The sequence below is a fragment of the Hypomesus nipponensis genome, chromosome 5, assembly GCF_054491055.1.
Source record: "Hypomesus nipponensis isolate SF chromosome 5, ASM5449105v1, whole genome shotgun sequence".
In the NCBI taxonomy this organism is placed as follows: Eukaryota; Metazoa; Chordata; class Actinopteri; order Osmeriformes; family Osmeridae; genus Hypomesus; species Hypomesus nipponensis.
The window spans coordinates 7102856-7124266 of record NC_140365.1 but is presented as its reverse complement, the minus strand read 5'-3'; the positions used below and the strand labels follow the sequence as shown (position 1 = coordinate 7124266).

The following is a 21411-nucleotide window of genomic DNA, read 5'->3' as shown; positions in this document are numbered from 1 at the left end:
CGCGAAAGAAGTGCCTTTCTCACATGCGATCTGTGAGTTGATTTTGTTTTTGTTAAATCAAACCTGAGCAAATCAATGTTTGTTCTAAGAATAAGGAATACCCATAAAAGACGTTATGCACTTCTCTGTTTGAGCATCGTTGTTTTTCTCATGTACCGGTGCATCGGGTAAGTCGATCCCATAGTTTTCCAAAACTTCTTTCATCTGAATTCTCGTAAAGAGTGTTTATGTTGTAATGTTGTAATTGTGAAGTTGGTAGTGTTAAATGGTTGAAACCTGCAAATCAATTGTGTGTTTTTATAACTGTATTTGATCTCGGGGAGAAATCTAGGTAACAATTTATAATAATTGTCCGTTGTTATCAAATAACTATGCAGGAAGTAATAGGTAGTTCTACATTAACACCGAATTTAATACTATTAACTAATATGGAACCAAGATTAACTAAGCAAGTAAGTAATAGCTAATTTACAACAAATGTAGTTCCTTGGTAGGTATTTGGTTATTACTAAATAGATGTATCCTCTTGAGAACTACTTGTGAACTATGACTTTTACTATTACTACTACTTTTGCTATTACTTACTGCTTTGTTAATCTTGGTTGCATATTAGTTAATAGTATTAAATTCAGTGTTAATGTAGAACTACTTATTACTTCCTGCATAGCTACTCATTAACAACAGACCATTATTATAAAGTGTTACCGAAATCTATGAGCTTGTGTGTGATTTGACGCATAGCATCTTCATACCAGTATCTTCATCCCAAATATACAAACAGCCTGTGTCACCCATTCACAATAGCCTACTGAACATGCACCGTCAGCAATCCTTTGCTGTCAATTCCATTTGACATAAATGTTTGTGAGTTCTTTATACTTCAATGTGTATGACCCAAATCACTATTACAACCCATTCTCCAGTCTCCTGTCTGGGGGAAGGGCAATGAGTAGGAAGGTGGGCTTGCGTGCCAACTCATCCCAGTTCACTCTGGAGGGGGAACCCTTCCGCATCCTGGGGGGGTCCATTCACTATTTCCGGGTGCCCAGAGCCTATTGGAGGGACCGGATGATGAAGATGAGGGCGTGTGGCATCAACACACTCACCACGTACGTATTCTGTCTACACGTACTTCCAAACCCTCACTACTGTCTCAATCATCATTCCACTTGTTGAACGTTAAAAGCGACCCGTCTCTCTTCTATAGATATGTACCCTGGAGTTTACATGAGCCGGCGAGAGGAGTTTTCCAGTTTCAAACGGATTTGGACATAGAGTAAGGAAAGCTTTCTGCTTCTGTCACACTCTGATAACCCCCCCCCACACACACACACACACACACACACACACACACCCTCTCCACCACCACAAATGAATCAGGCAAATGAAACAACACTGAATGCAAATTTGCTGCAGCTGTATCTGTTGGGTGCAAAGGCAAACACCTGCTGTTCTCTCCTCGGTCCCCTGACGTGAATACCTGGTACAAAGTGCAGTGAGAGCAGCCCCTTCTGAGACTAGATATCAGGCATTTTCATTTATTGGGCTACAATACTGTGGGGAGGAGGTAGCAGATGCACCTCACCTGACGACCGCAACATTTCCACAACAACAGTTTGAGATGCAATTACTGTGAGGATCCTCAGGAGATAGGAGTAGTTGCTAAGTAAAGGTTGCGCACCTCTCCAACAGTTGGAAATATGATGTGTATATAGTTTGTAATGAACAATATTTAAAGAGTGGCTCATGCATCAAGGGCATTTCCCATTCGGAGACAATCTCTGCTGTACAGAATATCTGTAAACAGTTGGCCTCACTGACTGTGTAATACAGTGTATGCTTTGTTGTATGTTTGCATGTCACTTTCTTGTGTTCCAAGAGCCTATATAAACCTGGCTGCAGATCTGGGACTGTGGGTGATTCTATGTCCAGGCCCTTACAGTTCCTCAGAGTTAGACTTAGGAGGGCTGCCAAGGTAATGTCGCTGTCTTATAAAACAATCAATAATCTGTAACTCTTTACAGAGAATATGGTGTGTATTGTGTATGGGATCAAATCCCAAATGTTCTGTGCTTTAGAGTGAGTATCTTATCCTTGCAGCATTCCTGAGTTAACGCAATTATGGGGTTTGGTGAATCTGTTCACACAAAGGCCACTTGAACTCGCTGCACAACGTTCTATTTTAATTGTAATGTGTGTCCATGGGAACCATTATAAACAAGTTGGATGCTCCAGGGAAGGGAAGCGGGATAGAGATAAGAGGTGGGGCTGGTGGGGGTTATGATTCACATTACTCAATAAAACTCTTCTCTGTGTATGTGAACTACTTATATTTGGTCTTTTTTGAACAAATGATTTTCAATACATACACAGTGCTTACTTTATCCTTGTACCCTTACACTCTGTTTCCTTCTATCAAGTTGGCTTCTCCGGGATGGTAACATGAGGTTGAGGACTACTTACCCAGGATTCATTGAGGCAGTCAACACATTCTTTGACAAGCTCATTCCAAAGCTGGTTCCCCTACAGGTATAGTTCGCTAACCACAGATCTCCTTTGCAGTTGTTGTCATGGCCGAATTGTAAACCTAGCCCTGTAAATCACTTATTTTGTTCAAAGTTCAAAAAGGGAGGTCCCATCATTGCAGTTCAATTAGAGAGTAAATATGGATCCTTCAAAGGCGATGACAGTTACATGCCTTTCATCAAGGAGGTAAACGCAGACATACGGTACAGGCACATTCAAACACACACACACACATTATGGTTATGATTTGTTGGTAAAGTCTATAGTGCCTAAAGTCTGCATTCCTTTAAAAAGGCAGTTCTGTCGAGAGGGATCAGTGAGCTCCTTCTAACATCAGACACCCCCCAGGGCTTACAGGCAGGGGGTGTAACGGGAGGTATTGTATAAACAACAGTCATATATTCACAGATTATCACAACAATGTGTGAGGTTTACTCATATTTTAAGTATCATTTTGGCACACTGTATATCATGATCAAAGACACATCATCATGTTTTATTTTGTTTCCAGCCCTTCGAGCTGTAAATCTTCGGAAATTAAATCAGGGAAACATAGAATATCTAAATGCTGTTCAGGTATGCACAAACCATGTTGGGTATTTCCAACATTAGTCACATATGCAATCAATAAGCATTTATGATTGACAGCTCCCTGGATTCAAAGAGAATGCCTTTGGTTGTTTATGTTGTCATTGGTGACAGCCTAACAGCCCCGTGATGGTGATGGAGTACTGGACCGGATGGTTTGACGTATGGGGAGATCTTCATCATGTTCTCGCCCCTGAGGGTAAGATACGTCGTCGTACGTGATTCAAATCTGCATGTATGTAACGTGTGACGCTAAGTTAACTGTCCATCTAGCTAGCTTTGACGATGTCACTGTTGTGCAGACACGGTGTCTTCGGTGCGGGAGATGCTGAGACGAGGCATGTCCGTCAACCTGTACATGTTCCATGGAGGGACAAGCTTTGGCTTCCAGAGTGGAGCGCTGGCTGATCCCTCCTACAAGGCCTTGATCACAAGCTACGGTGGGTCACCTCGTCCCTCTGTTTTCCATCCTGTCATATTCCATTCCATCAAGTCACCACTAAGTGGCAGTGTTCAGTAACTCACCCGAAGTGAACCTTTCGTCGTTGTCCTCTTCTAGATTATGATGCTCCCCTGTCGGAAGCAGGGGAATACACTCCAAAGTATCACCTCCTGAGGGAACTCTTCAGCCGCTACCACAGTAAGTCCATTACAGAGGTAGATAGGAACGCCGTCTGTGTTAAGGACTAGGATGAGCATGTGAGAGAGAGGAGGCCCTGTTTAGACCCTGTCGCCTGGTGACTCTCTTAACCTTTACCTGCAGGAGTTGATAAGCTCCCAGACATGCCAGCCCTGCGCTGGATGGAAGCCTACGAGCCAGCCATCATGTACCACCATCTGTCCTTGTGGGACGCATTGAGCTTCACGGAAGAGGTATGTGTGTGTGTATGTGTGCGTGTGCATGCATGGATGGGCACGCATGATCCGTGTCAGCAGATTGTTCCTCAGGAGGGCAGTAAAGATCGGTGCATCCCTTTCTGGTCCCCAAGCCTTTTAAATCCCCAACGCCTGTAAACATGGAGAATCTTCCAGTCAACAATGGGAATGGCCAGTCCTACGGCTACGTCCTGTATGAGACAACAATCACAAGTGGAGGTCTACTCAAGTCTGAAGACCACGTGCGTGACAGAGCACTGGTAAGTGTCAAGAAACCTATTCTGATAACTGAGAAGAACAGGAATCCCCATGGCTGGGCATGTTATTGACACGTGGGATATGTATGTCTAGGTGTTTGTGGACAGACACTACATTGGCATATTTAAGCACCAAAGTCTCGAGCTAGCAGTTCCTGATGGTAAGGTACGACATCAAGGTGGGCTGTGGAATCTGCTTTGAAATCTGATATGAGTTTTTTAAAAGTCAATATCTAATTTTATGGCAGAGATGAATGCTTGAACTGATAAAAACTCAGCCCAATACTAAAGTAATGTTCGCCCTGCAGGGGAAAAGGATATTAAGTTTGCTGGTAGAGAACTGTGGACGAGTGCAAAATGGGAAAGCTCTTGATAATCAACGCAAAGGTGAAAACCAATTATATATCACACAATCGTAGAAATTGTGATAAATGAGCTTACTTTGAGAATTCAACCTTTTTACATTTTGTTTTGTAGGTCTAGTAGGAGACATTTTCTTGAACAATGTTGCATTGCGGGATTTTACAATCTACAGTTTGGAAATGAAAGCAAGTTTCATTGACAGGTTTGCACTTTTTCAGTTGTCACTTTCTGTTCCAAAGCACTGCATGCAGCAGACACCTAACACCATCCACTGTATTTAAACACATTTCAGCCTCTACCTGGCGCCGTGGAAATCTCTTCCCCACATTCCCAGCTTCCCAGGGTTTTTCATGGGCAGATTGTTTACGTATGGCTATCCTAGCGACACCTTTGTTAAGCTTCCGGTGAGTAAATACAAACCAGCTGTACCATGTATTGTCTCGGCTGACTACACTACACTGCCTGTGTACCAATTTAGTTGAACATTCAGGTTGATTATAAATAAATGTTACAGTTTGATAGTCAATTAATCTTATTAACGATTCTAATGTCTTTAGGGCTGGGGGAAAGGTGTGTTTTTTGTTAATGGACTGAACCTGGGCCGGTACTGGTCCATTGGCCCCCAGCAAACTCTCTACCTCCCTGGGCCTTTCCTCAACAGTGGTGTCAACCAGGTAGTTCAGGTTCAAAGTTATTGTCATATGTACATGAACACAGTTATTAATGAAACAATATAAAGCTAGTGGAATTTTTAGCAAACATGTAGTGGTATTACTACTACAAATTCTATTACCATACACTCTCCTCCAACCTTTCAACCCTGCACATTCTTCTAATCCCGTCTCTTTGATATTCTGGTGTTCACCTTTGTGGGCTGTCTCTCAGGTCATCATGTTTGAGGAGCAGGAGGCAGACTATAAGGTCCATTTTGAGGATGTTCCTGACCTGGGTATGGCTGTGGACATCCAGTGACTCAAACCACACACTGCTACAGGTGGACCAGGCTGAATATGGATTGAACCTGTGAATTGCGTTTTGCTGTAACATAAAAGGGCTTGACATTTTGCTGGGGTGACCACTGGAGCTCCTCTCAGTCCCTGGGTGAATATCAGTTGTGCTTAAAGAAAATGCCACTCTGACTGAATTAATTGGAACAGCCTCCAAAACCTAATTGCCATTTCTCTTTAGCTGTGGTGATCATGTTGGCTGGCCGACAACTGTGCTTGTTTAACTTTTCCCTTTTCCCAGTTTTTATGTATTAATTATGGCTGTTGTCAAACATGGTTGGAATACAATTGTGAGTAAAATCGGATTGATTGTTATTTTCATCCCAGTCCCAAAGTGTCAAATTGTCTAGACAGCTGGTGAAAATACCTACTGTTCTGTCTGTTGCTACAGTATGGGGGATTTTCAGGACTTGGTTCCCTAGAGACCAAAACTATATGAAAGCTGTCAGAGCCTAGCAATCGAAAACAATGCTGTGATTATTAACAAAGGAAAAATAAGATATCACAGTCCCATCCAACAAAGAGAAAGAACCTGGCAGATGGAGTAGAGTGTTTTTTATTTTTATTTATGTATTTATATGTACATTATTACAGTGGCTCATTTATATTGCAGGCAGATTCTTTGACAACTTACAGTAACCTTTGAATATCCAATCAAAAAGTGTATAATGGCCCCTTGGCACCACATTTGAAAGAAAATGGAAACATGGAAATCAAAGACGAATCTTAGTTGGCCGATGTCCAGTGACTACACAATGCTTTGTCCATTGTGATATAATACTTTAGTAACTAACACTACAATTAAATTCAGCAGTGTCACATACCTTTAGAGATCAATCATTATTGTTGAAGAACTCTGTGATGTATAATGTAATCTGTACAGAAGACCCTGATCTGAACATGAAAGTGCTGAAACAAAATCAGTAGTGTTGCATGATCAGGAAATGTGTGCATATGAAGGGAAGGGAAAAAATGAAGCTGGGATTACAGTAGCGTAGTGTTAGACTAGCTATCTGTCTCCCTGCTTTGTGTGTGTGTGTGTGTATGTATGTGTGTGTGTGTCTGCATTTGAGTGTCTGCATGCGTGTGTCTAATTAGCAATGAAGTTGAGGGTGCTGTCTGAATAGCTCAGTGTTTTACAGTGAACACGGGATGGGTTCATGTCCTCTTTGACCAGTCTGTCAGTCACTGCTGATTCCCACCAGACAAGGCCCCCATTCTTCTTTCCTGCTTCACACCCCACAACAGGCCAGGCCTGGACAACCGGGGCCAGCTCCCCCTACAGAGAGGAGAGACCACCAGGCCACTGATTGGTCCAATGTGTGGTTCGAGAACACTGATGGGATGGTTGGCTTGTTTTGGCTGGTTGGAGGATGCTTCCAATTGGATCCAGCATCTATGAGTCCCGCGCTCTGCATTGCCTGACTTGTTCTCTCCTCGCTCTCTGGCCAGCTCATCTTGGCAGCCTTCCTGTCATCAGGGTGCCAAAGCGCTCAGCTGAATATTGCTCTCCTCTGTGAGTTTGTGCTTTGATATTTGATGCCCGTGTTTGAGGCTGTGTGCTACAGTACTGTATTTGTGGACAGGTTGGCTCCCCTCTTTGAACTGTTAGCATAGCAGCCAGGGGTGGACCTAAAGAACTGTACAATACCACTGACTCCCTCACTCAGCCAGAATAGTTTACTGTCCCAGCCAGATGAGGTACCTGAAAAGCCAATGTGCTTAGTGGGCAGCCAACACATTTTCTATCCAGTATTCTTACATTTTGAATAACAAATGTGCAATACATATTCAGCAGGACAAGCTGGGATTCTACAGTAGGTTTCCAGGTTCATGTCAAGTCCCTGGGAGGCCTAGGAGAGCGTGTCGGCCCCCTCGCCAGCCCTCCAGGGGGTCCGTCATTTACATATCTCTTTCATCACCTGGTATCAGACCAAGTATCATATCTCTACGTTGGAGTCAGTGAATCCTTTCTTGCCTTCATTCACCAGAACAGGCTTCTCTGTCCTCGTGTGCCATACAAGTACCTGCTCAAAACAGAGAGGACATTAGAGGATTGTTCTGCTTAACTGCATTTTTCAGTCACTATTACACTCGCACTCAGAGAGGAAGTTAGAGATGTGTTAGGCTTAAATTGAATTTGCGCTCCATTCTGAACACTACAGCTGTTAAGTTTCAGGAAAGGTTATTTTAAGGCTGCATATAGTACGTTACAAGTGTACTACATTTGCCCAGAGTCATATGCTCACAGTCTCTATACTAAGCTAATCAAGAAAGATTGTGAAATGCCTGTATATTGTTGCTTCTCAAAATTAACACCAAAAAAACCAATCCTCACCTTAGTGCAATTAGCAGCCTTGGGCTCCAGGTCATTGAGTGTGACCAGTTCCCTCAGTAAGCTGCTCTCCTGGTAGCCTCCCTTTACTCCTCGCAACTTGAAGTAGGCCTGAGGCTTATACAGAATAAGCTGCAGGTTGACCGCAAAGCCAGCCATGTCGATGGCAAAGGGCCGGTGTGGGTCAAATACAGTCTTCCAACCATACACTTTCCCATGGGTGTTGACTTTAGGGGACTCGTAGCGCAGGCCTCCTACGAAGGCCACAGGCCACACCGACACCTTTTTGGTCGAACGCATCTAGAATGGAGACAGAGAGCATGAGCTACTTCACTAAGAACGACATGTCCATGTTTCCATTTTCTTCCTTTAGCACTTCAATGCAAAGTACAAATGGCGCCTATCTAGGGGTTGGTGATAATGAGCGGGAATGTGCGCGACACCTCACCTCCTCAAACAGCTCCAGGCTGTAGGTGTTGTCGTCGTCCGCAAAGTAGACGATGCCAGCTTGACTGCTGTTGACGCTGAACGTCTCCCGGAGCCACCGCAGCGCCAGGTTCCTCTGCATGGTTCCCCGGGGGATCCGCGGGTCCCTCATGTCCCCACGCAACTTATAGTTCCTGGGGGTCTCCACGTTGAGGTGGGTGTAGTTGAGCCCCGTGTCCCGGAGGAGCCGGGTGACCAGGGGCGTCCTCCTCTGGGAGTCCTCCACCAGGATCCAGTGCAAATTGGGGACGTGGAGGAAGGTGTTGGCCAGCCGGGTGAGCTCCGCCTTCTGGACGGGTCGGCTGTAGGTGGGGGTGATGATGTGGATGGTGGGCAGCACGTCGGACCAGGGCGGAGGCCGGCTGTAGACGTACTCTGTGCGTACAACTTCCACGATGTCTCGGTTCTCCATGGAGCAGGGCTCCTTAAGGCCGAAGGTGTTCCTGGAGTCTCGCCGACTCTCATGTCTGTCATCTAAGGCAAGGAAGAACATGATGTCATTGCTGCAAAACCCACCTATTCTTCATAATGTTTCTCTTATAGACGAGTCAAATGAGTTTAGCGGCTATATCAAATGTACATATAAGAAATCCATCATTGACTGAAGGCTTGCCCCCAAATAGATTTTATATTAAGTTCTCCATCCATCATGGCTCAGCTATTGGTTTGTTGGCATTTGAGATTTTCAAAACCGCAGTTCTACACTTTCGGTATTGGAAAGAGGTGCACGGTTGGCAAGATGCAATTGGTGAGAATGTTCCAAAAAATTCATGAAATAGTCTGGATCTGGGTAGGACTTTTTTGTGAAACCTTGAATTCTCACAAGAAGCTACCAAAAAAGGACCATTACCCTTTCGAGCAGCCAGCAGGGGGGCGATGGTACTCTGGTGCCAGACGGTGATCAGTAGAGTCCAAGGCAACACGATCAACACGATGGCCAATATGTCCCGTCTCTTCGGCATCTCCGGGGTCGGACCTGAGCCACGTCATTACCTGCGGCGACACACATCACAGAGGGGCCTTCAAGGTCAGACTGAACGCCACTCAATGCAAAAGCTACAATTAAAACGTTAACTTGAAAACCCTTTGCTAAAATACAGGAAGTGGGTTTGTGCTAATCAGAATCAGAATCATAAGGGATTTTTATTCGCCATGAATGTTTGCACAAACAAGGAATTTACTTTGGCAGGAAGGTGCATACATTAAACATATAGGAATCTTGAAACTTAAATATGTGGTCTAACAATACAAAAGGAGCAAAGTCTAGCTAATATTAAGGGGATTTAGAATACAAAATAAAATATAAAATATAAGTAGCCATAATTACAATCTAACCTAAAAATACAGGTAGTGCAAAGAGAAGGAATGATACATGCAGTTTCTCCCTGCCGCTGTATTGTAACGCTTGGTACGAAGGAGGTTAAGTTCACCGTGTACCCAACAGTAAGTCATTGTCAGAACATAGAGATCAATCGAAACGCTCAGCTGTTGAGTTGAACTGAGTCTATGGTATGATCAAGGTTGATGACATTTATATTATTTATTCATGAATGTTATTAGCAGTTTATTAACGGTTCAAAGACAACAAGTTGCAACCTTGACACTTGCTGAAAGACGTCTCCAGAGAGTCATCACTCAAGAGAGTCAGGGTGATCCCTGACTTTTTAAAAGGCTTCATCCAATACAAGACAGTGTATCCCCCCCTCACAGCCAGTGCCTTGACGAGGTGGCCCAGGGAGCAGAAAAGCTGCCTTCTAATGAACCATCTTTGTGCCACCATGAAAAGTCAGTTAGATTCACCATACAAGGATATGGCTCACAGGGTCAGCTCTGCAGAAAAAACATTTGCAAAGGATCCCTCTGCCCCCAGTGGAGCCAGTCCACACCAGAAAATAGGTCAGGAAGGGCTGCGAGCGGCCCTTTCATCGCCTCATGAAAAAGCAATCTGAAACACAACAGAATTCCTCGGTTTGCATGTGATCTAAGGCGATGGGTCTGTGACAGCAGGCTGGAAAAGAATGTTTGGAGTCCATAATGTTGGGTTGATTTGCAAACAGTGAATGTGGACTACATCTGTCACAAAACCCCCCAGCCTGAAGCAGATATCATGAAGGCAAAAGCTATCTAAAGGTTCACTGCAGGCGAGAGGTGATGACACGAAGCTTTCAAATCCGCAGAGGCATAACACAAGACCTGCTAGTCGACTCCACAGGTGCAACCAGCCAGAAGATGTGGTATGTCTTCTGATTTACCTTCATAAGAGTTAGGGCTACGGTGGTAAATATAAATGTATCTAAACCTGTGATTAATTATTTGCTGTTGACGTAGTTAGAGCATGTTTGATTTGAACCAAGTGTAGGTTTGACTTGAGCTGATTTCCTGTGAGTAAAGGCTTTTGTGACACCACAAAAGGGTGCCTGAACCACAGCAGGAGATTGCTGGGCTCCCCGGAGTGAAACACAAGCGATAAACAAACTCAACAATCAAATTAATCTAATGAGCTCCGAGCTGGTTGATTGCTGGAACCACAACATTACATTGATTTTGCCTTCCACGCCACATTCAGAACATGTCTCTGACCAGTGGAAAGAAGTAATGCAGAGCACAGCTAATCACCTACTTCACCTTTAGCATGTGATCAAGACCAATTGTCTTCTCATTAATCACAGCCACTAAGATATCATTAATCCTTGATTAGGGGAGACAAACCCCAGTGTAAAAGATTCATTGGCATGGTGGGTAATTATCCCATCATGCCGGTCTTAATGGGGTTGCTGTGTTAATGAGGTGTCATTAATATTGGCAAGGTAATGACAATGCAGAATATGGTAGCAATCAGTAGTTTAGAAGCCCCAGTCCATATGACTTATTTCACAAGACGGCTGCACCTGCAGGCCAGTACTGTGATAAACGGAACACTGCATGTCCTGTGTTGTAGACGGATCCATCTGGTCAGTTCAAGGAGAGTACTTTCTTTACTGGCATGCAGACAAAAGAAAGCCATAGGAAGCTTCAGGCTACCAGCAGTTACTCTACAATGGAGAGGAAAGCTGTTCCAATCACAGACCCTCAGCCTCCCAGCAGTCTACTGATTGCTGTGAGACTCATATATAAGTGTCCATCAGTGTAACCCAGTGTGGGTTACTGATCCACTGTATAAGACAGCTCATAACACTGTCAAAGGACATTATTATGGCAAAAAAATACAGCTCCCTCATGCAAATAATTATTACAGCCTACATTATGCAGAACACGATTACCATGCAGGTAAATCCATGTTTATTGGAAACCACGGTTCTCCCAGCCTGATATTCTATGGAATCTTGTGTAATCGTACCGTGGTCTTACTGGTGGTGTAATAACATGTCATGCTTTGATGCAGTGTTTCTTCCTCTGCTCAGAGCCGCCAAGAATGTGAACAGACACATCCCGAAGTGAAACTGAAATGTTGAACGACGGCTTTTTCAGCCGCCTATGTTTATCCTTGGAGACTGAAAACTGTCAACAGCAGAATGGGACTCTAGGGACAATACCTCTGCAGTAAATGCCACTGCAACACAATAGCCCACAAATCAGCCAGTAGCTGTGTATTATTCAATCCATAAGCCTCCCAGAAGGATGCACACACACTCAGCCGACTGGCTGTGTATGGAGATAACACAATCAAAAGCGCAACCGGGACTAATATATTCTGTATTTCTTCAACCAATCTTTCAAAGGCTTGTTGCTTTTTGGACGCAAGATTCTCAATGAAAATGGCCAAAGAAATTAGAGAGCATCGAAATGAAAAAACACTCAACATTTCCAAACATGTCAATATAGACCTTTCTTTGGCATTAACCACTGAAATACTGTTAGAACTATAGACTTGTGGCACTTGATTATTTGCTGTTCTGACCACATGCACAGTTTTTGTTTTGTATCCCTTCGGATAAAAGCTTCTGCTTAATGAATAATGTGTCAAATGTATATTTTCAGTGCCGTCCATCAGGAAAAATGTGCTCTCATCCATGATCACTAATATGTCTGGTATTTCTGGCAAAGATGTGGGTTGATTCTCACACAATCCTTCTGTATAAATACTCTGTCTACATACTGCATCTCGGGTGGTTGGAGCCATGGATTAATGAGCATGGATTCAATTATATAGTAGAAAGTTGGTTTTCCCTACTCAACAGCAAGCACATAGAGATCATCTCCTGTTTGACTTCAAAGTGTCACATGCCTTTGAAATTCAAGCATTTCTCCTATCCTCCATGGCAACTGGCCAGAGAAGGTATGTTAATAAAGATGGGTTCTAGGTTGAAGTGTTGCCATGTGCTCACTTCCTGGATGTTTTAAGGTTAGAAGTCTTCCAATACAGTACTGTATGATGCTACTCACTTGGGTTGGTAAATTGAATGGTGTGTGACAGATCTTCTTCCCTGATCATTAAAACCTTATTGAAAGCTTGGCAGCTGTAGCTCTTGTTTGGACTTGGCAGCGCTGGAGTTTGTGTTTTGTTTGGGCCATTTATTTAGGGGACTGACAGAACCAAGCGCTGTGGTGACTGAGGCGTCTCAGAAAGACCCAATACTAGGGCACGCACACACACACACACACACAAACACCCACACAAACACCCACAGAAACACACACACACACACACAGAAAGCTGGACAGGAACCAAACCATTAACCGCACTGAGGAAGCAGGACGACCAACTAATGGGCACCATTGGGGATGCAGCATTACATGTGGAAATGGTTCCAATTAAGCAGCCCAGCCATAAACTTCGATGGGCTGAGTGGGTTGTCTAAACATTTGCGGGCCTTTTAATCAAACTGCATCAGCTGAGAATGCACAAACACAGACAAGAGACTCATAAATCAAGAACAATGCCATCGATTTACAGAGACCTAGAAAAGCGACACAAAAGGATTTTTTCCTTACCACAGAACGGCCACACTATTTCTCTGCTCCCAGTCATCAGTCTCGAAGTAACACTTGTTGCTGCCTGTTAATTCCTATCACCTAGCCATTGTTCTAGTCAGGGCCTTATATTATAAAATCAATTTGACTTCAGACATGCGAAGACTGAGCTATGATATCATTACTTCACATGGTTATTTATACAAAGTGTTGTATGTCACATAACAGCTGTCAATTTCTTCACTAACCCTTAGTCTGTTGTTGTGCTCCCCAAATACTGCAACTTCTTTGGAATAATGACTTCTGTGTGGAAGCCTGGATATAGGTTACCAAATAGCTTTAACATCACCTGAACCCTGGCATCCAATTGAAACGCCCAGATTGATTCTTGCCCTCATATTCCCGCCTCACCAAATGGAATGATTCTCAGATACATAAAATAAGATGAGATTTCTAAGATGGGGAATGGCTCGGCATATTTATTTCAGTGTAACTCATACATGCAAAAGTCAGAAATGAATCCATTTATTTTGATCCATCGGACACACACAGCACATCCAGGCAGCACATCCAAGCATATTAGGTCAGCTGTGAATTGCGCTGTATGTGGGTTCTATATGCAGGCTCTGAGCCATGAAGTCAAATTCCTATCATCAATAGATGTGGCAAAATGGGACCCCTGGGCAAAAGAAATAATCATAAAGAAAGAAATCCATTTCCATATATTTACTAGAGCCTCTCATGCCTTACCACTGGTGGCAGAACAATCTTTAGCTTACAGTATAAGATGAATGTCCAGCTAACTGTAATGAGAGTGCAATATAGCACAGAAAGTAGTGTCATCATGCTGGTGCTGCGTGTTCTAAACTCTCTGCTGTATGACAGAGGCATGGAGAGACCCCATCCACGGAAAAAACCCCATCAAAGTGCACATCTGAGAAACGCTGAATCGCAAAGGTAGAGGGGTATAGATCACCTCAACGACAGGGATGTTATGATGAATGTAAACAAAACCAATCGGACTAATGTCATTGACTGTCTGGCATGTATGGCTTCCATGACAGGTGTGACGGGAGGCAGAGTGTGTGCATCAGACCGGCTGCCCTGAGCCCAATCCATCCTCCAGTCACGACCGAAACAGTCAGACTAGATCAAAGGCCAGGAGAGCGGGGAAAAGAGCAGACTGCCAGGCACATTTAGCACTTAAAAAGATTGAAAGCTTCTTACCATGTATTTCATGAAGCGCACAGCTCACCACAACTAAAAATAGCTAGCCCTCTCATAGCCAACCTCTCAGTCAGGGTCTGTTAAATCCCACCTCCATAGGGAAATCCATCCGAATGAAGTCCGTTCTAATAACCGTCACATGGTTGCATTGGGTCCACATAGGTATCAACCTATCAGTGTGGTGGGAGGAGGAGAGATAGCTGTTCTAATTGCTAGGAAAGTAGTTGAGAACTCAAGACATACTCTCCCTGCACCTCAACTAGGCTCTGTGGAGGCCTAGTGTCAGAGTAGTCAACAGGATTACCGTGCTGTTGAACTGTACAGCCATACCCAAACACATCTGCACTTGTCCCCTCTATAATAAAGATGAATCTGCTTAGACAGAAAAAAGCTTTCTCTCATCCAGGATTAACCCTCGTCAAAGCCAGTCAAATCCTAATGATGTCTATCATTATTTCATCAAACCTATGCCTGCTCGTCAGTCTAGTCACGATAGACAGCTGTCATTATTATTATAATCTGCATCGGGGCACAGAGAACCACGATCACGACAGAGTTGATCTCTGTTCAGACATGAAGTTTGGAAAGACCTTGACCTGGGGCTAATTTTAACAGTTTTTGATTGCTCTGTAGTTGAGTTACTTAGCTATGTGTGTGTTATGAATGCATGGTCTGTTCTTTGTACTGATGCCTTTGGCTTCACTCTGAAGTCTAATTGTATACTTTAATGACATTTAACAATTTTTGCCTTACACTACTTTTACGTGACAGAGGGTTTGGGATACTAGGTAGGATACATACTAGGTTCAGGCCCTGTCAGACAACCTGGACTTCAGAGCAGCCATGAATCTATACAGCACACTGTACTCACACAGGGTCCTCCACTCTTCCCATGCAGAGTCCAAAAGTCCAAGTCTTTTGTTGTTGTTGTGATGATGTGTTTGTTGTGTTACCGCTCCCGGTCACAGAGGTCCATCAGGTCTGCATCCTCCTCACCAGTGAACAGTGCAGAGTGGTCAGCCCACTGAGGAGGACTAGACAGGCTGCTGCCCGCTCTGGACACAGCGTCCGGACACTGGCCAATCCACGGACAGGGTGGGCAGGGTCACGTCCTCAGTGTCAGCCCCTGTGGAGACAGAGGGAGGTCATCGCTCTGGAAGAATGCTGCTTCACATTCGCTAAAACAAAGGCCGGGATTGTCAAAGCTGACGGAGAGAGAGGAGATGGAGGAGTGGGGGGGGGTGGGGGGTGGAGGGGAAGGGGGGATGACGAGGGATGGGGGGACCAGGGACAATGGAATAAATCACATCAAAAATGTTCCAGCTCCTCCCAGTGGAATGTAGCTCGGGGATGAATCTGGGTTTGACAAATGGAGAGAACGATGCATGATGTCCCTGGGTCGTTTCGCAGCGCCATAAGCAGCCTGTCACATGGTCCAGTCAGTCAGACAGTAGTGCCACTTTTTCAAGTTCTTTTATTTCCTGACAAAGGACCACATTCTGAACGGACTTCCTGAACAGTCACATACTTGACGTGATAAAAATATGCTTGCTACTCAAAGGAATTTCACAGAGGGGGAAAAGGCTATGAGAGTAAGACTCATTACACATCAATAATTCCTAAATCGATGGGATCAAATTACTTGCTGATATTGGAAAATTCTTCTGACATTGGTCAAATCTTGAATTGTGCCTACAGAAGGTGTTTTGGATGTCTGTGTGTGTGTGTGTGTGACCTTGCTGTCCTTTGAAAGATTAGAACAGAGGAGATCAGAGGTACTGTGTTACTGTATGGGAGAGGCAGAATCAATCTACAGATACACATCTCTGGAACTGAATATTTAGAATGAAACGCCATCAACTGAACACATTATGGATGAGTTACTACCATACCAGCTTCACTGTACCAGATTACAACTATTGCAAAGATCAAGACAAAACAGAAATACTCAGAACCTGTCAACCAAATGAACGATGTGACACTGGAAATCACATGAGCTATTTTAATTGGACTGCTGAAACTGACATAAATCTCTTGACGAGTCGTGCACTCCCATTTCTGTTGAAGGGAATCTGTCGGTGAAGAGAACACACCTCCAGACATCCATTCACCCTCGACAAGGCTGATCTCACAGGTTACGAGGAATCATGTCAGGTGCACCAAACCAAGAAATACAAGCACCTGCTCATTGAGGGGTTGTCAAGTTCCAATGCTGTAGCTTCCAGTTATTCTTTGGGTCCGGCAAAGACGCTACTTCACATTTACATGTAGTCATTTAGCAGACGCTCTTATCCAGAGCGACTTACAGTAAGTACAGGGACATTCCCCCAAGGAAAATAAGGTGAAGTGCCTTGCCCAAGGACACAAAGTCATTTGGTTTGCACAGCCGGGAATGGAACCAGCAACCTTCTGATTACTTGCCCGATTCTCTAACCTCTCAGCCATCTGACTCCTAGCTCCTTTATAACATTGTGTTGTAAGTGAGCTGGAAGCATTGATATTTTACTGCTCTGGTCTTTGACTTCTGTTCTTTCATACCAGAGCCATGATCACCTACTTCCCCTCTGTATCTCCTATGATCTGGGTGGCGGGGGTGGGGAGGGAGTTCTCGCCTCCTGACTACAACACAATATTGTTTATTCAATCATAAATCTTCAACTGATATATTCCTTTTCATTCACATGACTGCATTCCTACACAGAAGCAGAATGGCCAGAGTGCACACATGACCACATGAGATGTGATGAGATGAAATAGCACCAAAAAAAGCCACATGAACATCATTCATTAGGTTAACATCTTTTCGTCAGACACTTTTACAGTAGTTTGACTGGGATCTGCCTGTTTCCTCTGTTGCTCTGGGACTTATCAGCCCTTATAGATGTGACAAAGCAGGCCACAGACAGACAAAGAAACAGACTTGTGCTCGATGACTCTGAACTCCCACGACCATGCTTAACGACCGTTGCTATGGCAACAGAAGGAACACACTTCTAGACAGAAAGAGAGAAAGAGATAGGGAGAGAGACGAGGTTCTGGGAATGGGTGTGCTGTTTTGGGAGTGGTGTCGGTGTCCGACCTAAACCAGAATATTCATAATCTGCCGTCGTACCTATAAATTGATAAAGCTGCAAATAAAAGTGTAAGGAATAAATCTGTAAAAATGTCAATTAGTGTTAAAGAGTGGAAATTCTTCTAACGTCTGGTTCAATTGCACCAACAGAGCATTGTTGGGATAGGGGATTATGCATGGTGCTGTAGTCTGATACCCTGCACTGTGTAACTCTTAAATATAACCGGCTATTGTTAATCAAAATTGAATCCAAATTCCCCAGTTTATTGTCAGTCCTTGGTGAGTAAACTTCTCATCCTTTCCTCAAGGTATTGAAATGCTAAATGTGCTTCAAGGACCTAGGAAACAATGACACTGGTAGCTCTATGGCAACGACGCGCTTAGCTCTAAACTATTTCGACTCTACATTCCTGTAATCAACAATACTGTTCATTCATGGGCATGTTCTCCCATTTCTGCACCTGTGATTGCTTGCTGATGTGATATCACACTGTGCCCTGACAACAGTGAAACAGCTAAATACATGGCATACTAAGACTAATCTAGTCAGCATTTGTTACCATACGACAATTTGAAAGACTTGGATTTGAATCAACTGTTGATTTTTGACATATTAGGTTGACAGGTTTACATATTAGATCAATTCTGTGTACAATTATATATTATCAATATTCCACTTGTGCAAGAGCACAATTCTGAAATGAAACATTTCCAATCCAAGTGTGAAAACTGGTCATTAAGATATAAACCCATTATTTTATCTCAACCTGTCCTCTCCCAGATTGTTGGTATCACAGTGAATGCTGGAGAGAAGATGTATTCCCATACAAACACAATCATTCCGAGCAAACATTTATTTTCCCTCACCAAGAGCTGGCAGGCTCCATGCGCATGCACAAATGTATGTACACACACACACACGCACGTGCGTACATACACACACTTTTGAACATACTGTATGAACTCAGCACTAATATACAGAGGCTGGGGGCAGTGTTGTCCGGCCTGGGGCTATGAATCAATACTGAAGTGCATGTGAGCTTATATTGAATGTCATCAGGATCAACGCTAGGCATTTAGGTGACAACACTAAGGTTGAGTAGAGCCCACCCCCACCATGGTAGTATTTAACTAACATCTTAACAGCTGAGGGTTTGTGTAAGCTGTCATGCAACGATTGGTTATCAAGATAAGTTAAAGTGATTCAACAATTAGTGTAGCGTCACCTTCACACTAATGAAATCAGCTGTCAGTGCACAGCTATATTCACCGAAAGAGTTGTCACTGAGGAGAGTAGAGAGAGTCTCTGAAATCTGCTTTTGAAGAGTGTGCATGTGATTTCTACCAGCCACATGGAACATGAGGAGTGGGAGACATTGAAGCCTAAAGGACCTAAAGCGATTGTATTTCCCCATGCCATGCGCAGCATGATGAGACTACCCTCTATGAAAGACACACAGTCTAAATATATTAGTGTGTGTAGGAGGCTGGACGGTAAGCAATGCTCTTCAAACGCTCTTCCCTGAGACTGTTATAATGACCAAACTGTTTTGGAGCATTGATCTGCCCATACTGTGCTTCCATCACTGGTGGCAAGATATTCTGACATCATCCTCAGATCTCTGGACTTTCAACTTCAGTAAAAGAATCTCTGAATCAAAGACACTTTTTTTGAATCCTCAGCAGCCACTAAATTAGGCTACTTGATGTCAAACCTCCCTTTGCCTCACTTATCTCTCATTAATTCCGAAGTATATAAAATAGCAGCTCAAAACACAATGCTATGTTCAGGAATGTAGGGTCATTATATTGTGACAGTGCTGCTTGCCACAAATGGATCCTGATTTAAAGACTTCCTGTAAAAATGGGTATACAAAGTACAATTCATATTATTACAGTTTGCTTTGTTTCTTTTGACGTTGTCATTCCTAATGCCTAATATTATTTTAACCCAATACTTTAAGAATGAAACAATCTCAGCCAACTGACTCAGCACACACGCACACACACACACACACACACACACACACACACACACACACACACACACACACACACACACACACACACAGACACACACACACACAAAGTGCAGGGGGGTATCATATCACAGTCTAGAACTGTTCATTCCCAACCAATCCTTAACAGCCATAATTCCATGTAGTACTGGAAGCGACACTGCTAATAATACAAGAGAGATTTCCTTCAGAGAGTCCCAGCTTTAATTGAAAGGCTTACATGTCCGGAGAACAGAGAGTAGGGTGATTACAGTAAGACTGCACCAGCATACCAGTGCAGTGGGAAAAAAAAGTGGGTCTCTCATTTACTTTTGTCACCTGATCAATCACTGCAGGGTTTATTGATCACAGAAGCTTGTACTCGGTTCTAACATCTTCTTTCATATCACCTCTAATGAATGGCTTGGGGTGCTGCGATTCAGCTGCACACAGTAGTACACAGAATCTATCGTTTGACTGTAACCTCAGACACTGACACAAAAAGAGTCTAATAACTCTATGGAAGCAAATATATTGTGCATGGCACTGATTTCAACTCATTCTCCCGTGGAACAGAAACGCTGTGTACGTGTGAATGACTGTGTCCCCCTTGAACACAGATGTGTCCTCAGAAAGTGAAAACCCTCACAGACAAACAAAGGAAACTCAATTACCTGATACGTGTACAGTCCTCTTCACAAACAGAACAAAGTGTTGAAGTGGTTTAGAACTGACATAATAAATACAGAACAAACATCCATAATACAGATATAGTAAAAAATGTACCTTATAGGTTGAGTCCTGTTTTACAGCTTTTCCATGGCCACATGTGTGTGGAGTGCTGTAAAGTCCATAAAATCCACTTTACTTACAACATTTTCTGAGTACTTTCTTCTCTTTAAGATAGCCTCAAAGCGTTCTTTCATTTCCCTCTATGCCCACACCAGAGCTGACATTTCTGTTCAAACCCCCCAAACACAAAAAGCTTAGCGGAGACGAGCATGGAAAATACTCGGTGTTCACTCCGTGCTCCAGTGCACATGCACGTAGCTATGGGAATAGTGAAGGCAGCGTATTCTGTAGTAGATCCTCCCTCCCCCTTTCTCCTCTCTCTCCCTCTCTCTCTTCTCTCTCTCTCTCTCTCTCTCCTCTCTCTCTCTCTCTCTCTCTCTCTCTCTCTCTCTCTCTCTTTTTCTTTTCTCCCTCTGTGTCAGTGCTGGTGCTGGTGATGAGCCTGGCAGAGAGAGGGAGGCAGACACAGCTCGGAGCGAGACATCTGTGAGTGTGTTTTGAAGGGACTGAGGGAGTCTCTGCTCTGAACCAAGGACCCCCCCACCCCTGGCAGAAATGTGTTAGCTACTGGCATGTACCATTCCCATGCAGTGCAGGGTGGGTGGCCCCACATTACAGTGATAAATATTGACAATCAGACAGGGAAAGAAGTGAATTTGAAGGAAAGGCAAAAGGCAGTTCATTGTAGTTATGTAAACAAATTCCAACCTAACCTTTACATACTCTTGAGGAGAGACCATTATGTCAAGTAAAGTAATTGGAAAATGGAAAAAAAGTCAATTTTGTGAGACATAATTTCAACGTGTTCACATTGGACACAGAATTGTTGTGGTTGTGAAACGACAAACATCCAATATTTAAATTGTCTTTGATAAAAGAAGCAGCAATTCATTACTGTAAAGTTTACATATCATAGAGAGCCTATCGTGTTTAGACGTGTCAGCTTTAGGTTGGTTTGGAGAATTGCTTTTGG

The 21411-nt window shown here is 43.6% G+C and overlaps 2 protein-coding genes across 2 annotated transcripts; one reads left to right on the top strand and one right to left on the bottom strand.

Annotated features, from left to right (window-relative positions):
* The first annotated feature begins 66 nt into the window (after positions 1-66).
* On the top strand, positions 67-6164 carry LOC146288232 (beta-galactosidase-1-like protein 2). Its single transcript, XM_084697654.1, has 19 exons — positions 67-167; positions 924-1109; positions 1208-1276; positions 1880-1975; positions 2421-2529; positions 2620-2712; positions 2821-2902; positions 3038-3102; positions 3229-3313; positions 3417-3554; positions 3674-3754; positions 3878-3987; positions 4104-4250; positions 4342-4413; positions 4556-4634; positions 4725-4812; positions 4903-5014; positions 5168-5284; positions 5496-6164. The coding sequence occupies exons 1-19, from the start codon at positions 76-78 to the stop codon at positions 5580-5582; spliced, it is 1908 nt and encodes a 635-aa protein (XP_084553780.1). The 5' UTR covers positions 67-75; the 3' UTR covers positions 5583-6164.
* On the bottom strand, positions 6158-20667 carry b3gat1b (beta-1,3-glucuronyltransferase 1 (glucuronosyltransferase P) b). Its single transcript, XM_084697653.1, has 6 exons — positions 20433-20667; positions 15448-15702; positions 9289-9431; positions 8401-8912; positions 7956-8252; positions 6158-7644 (listed from the first exon to the last, which is right to left on the bottom strand). Exons 3-6 carry the CDS (start codon positions 9398-9400, stop codon positions 7558-7560), a joined length of 1008 nt encoding a protein of 335 aa, XP_084553779.1. The 5' UTR covers positions 9401-9431; positions 15448-15702; positions 20433-20667; the 3' UTR covers positions 6158-7557.
* Between the last annotated feature and the right edge of the window lie 744 nt (positions 20668-21411).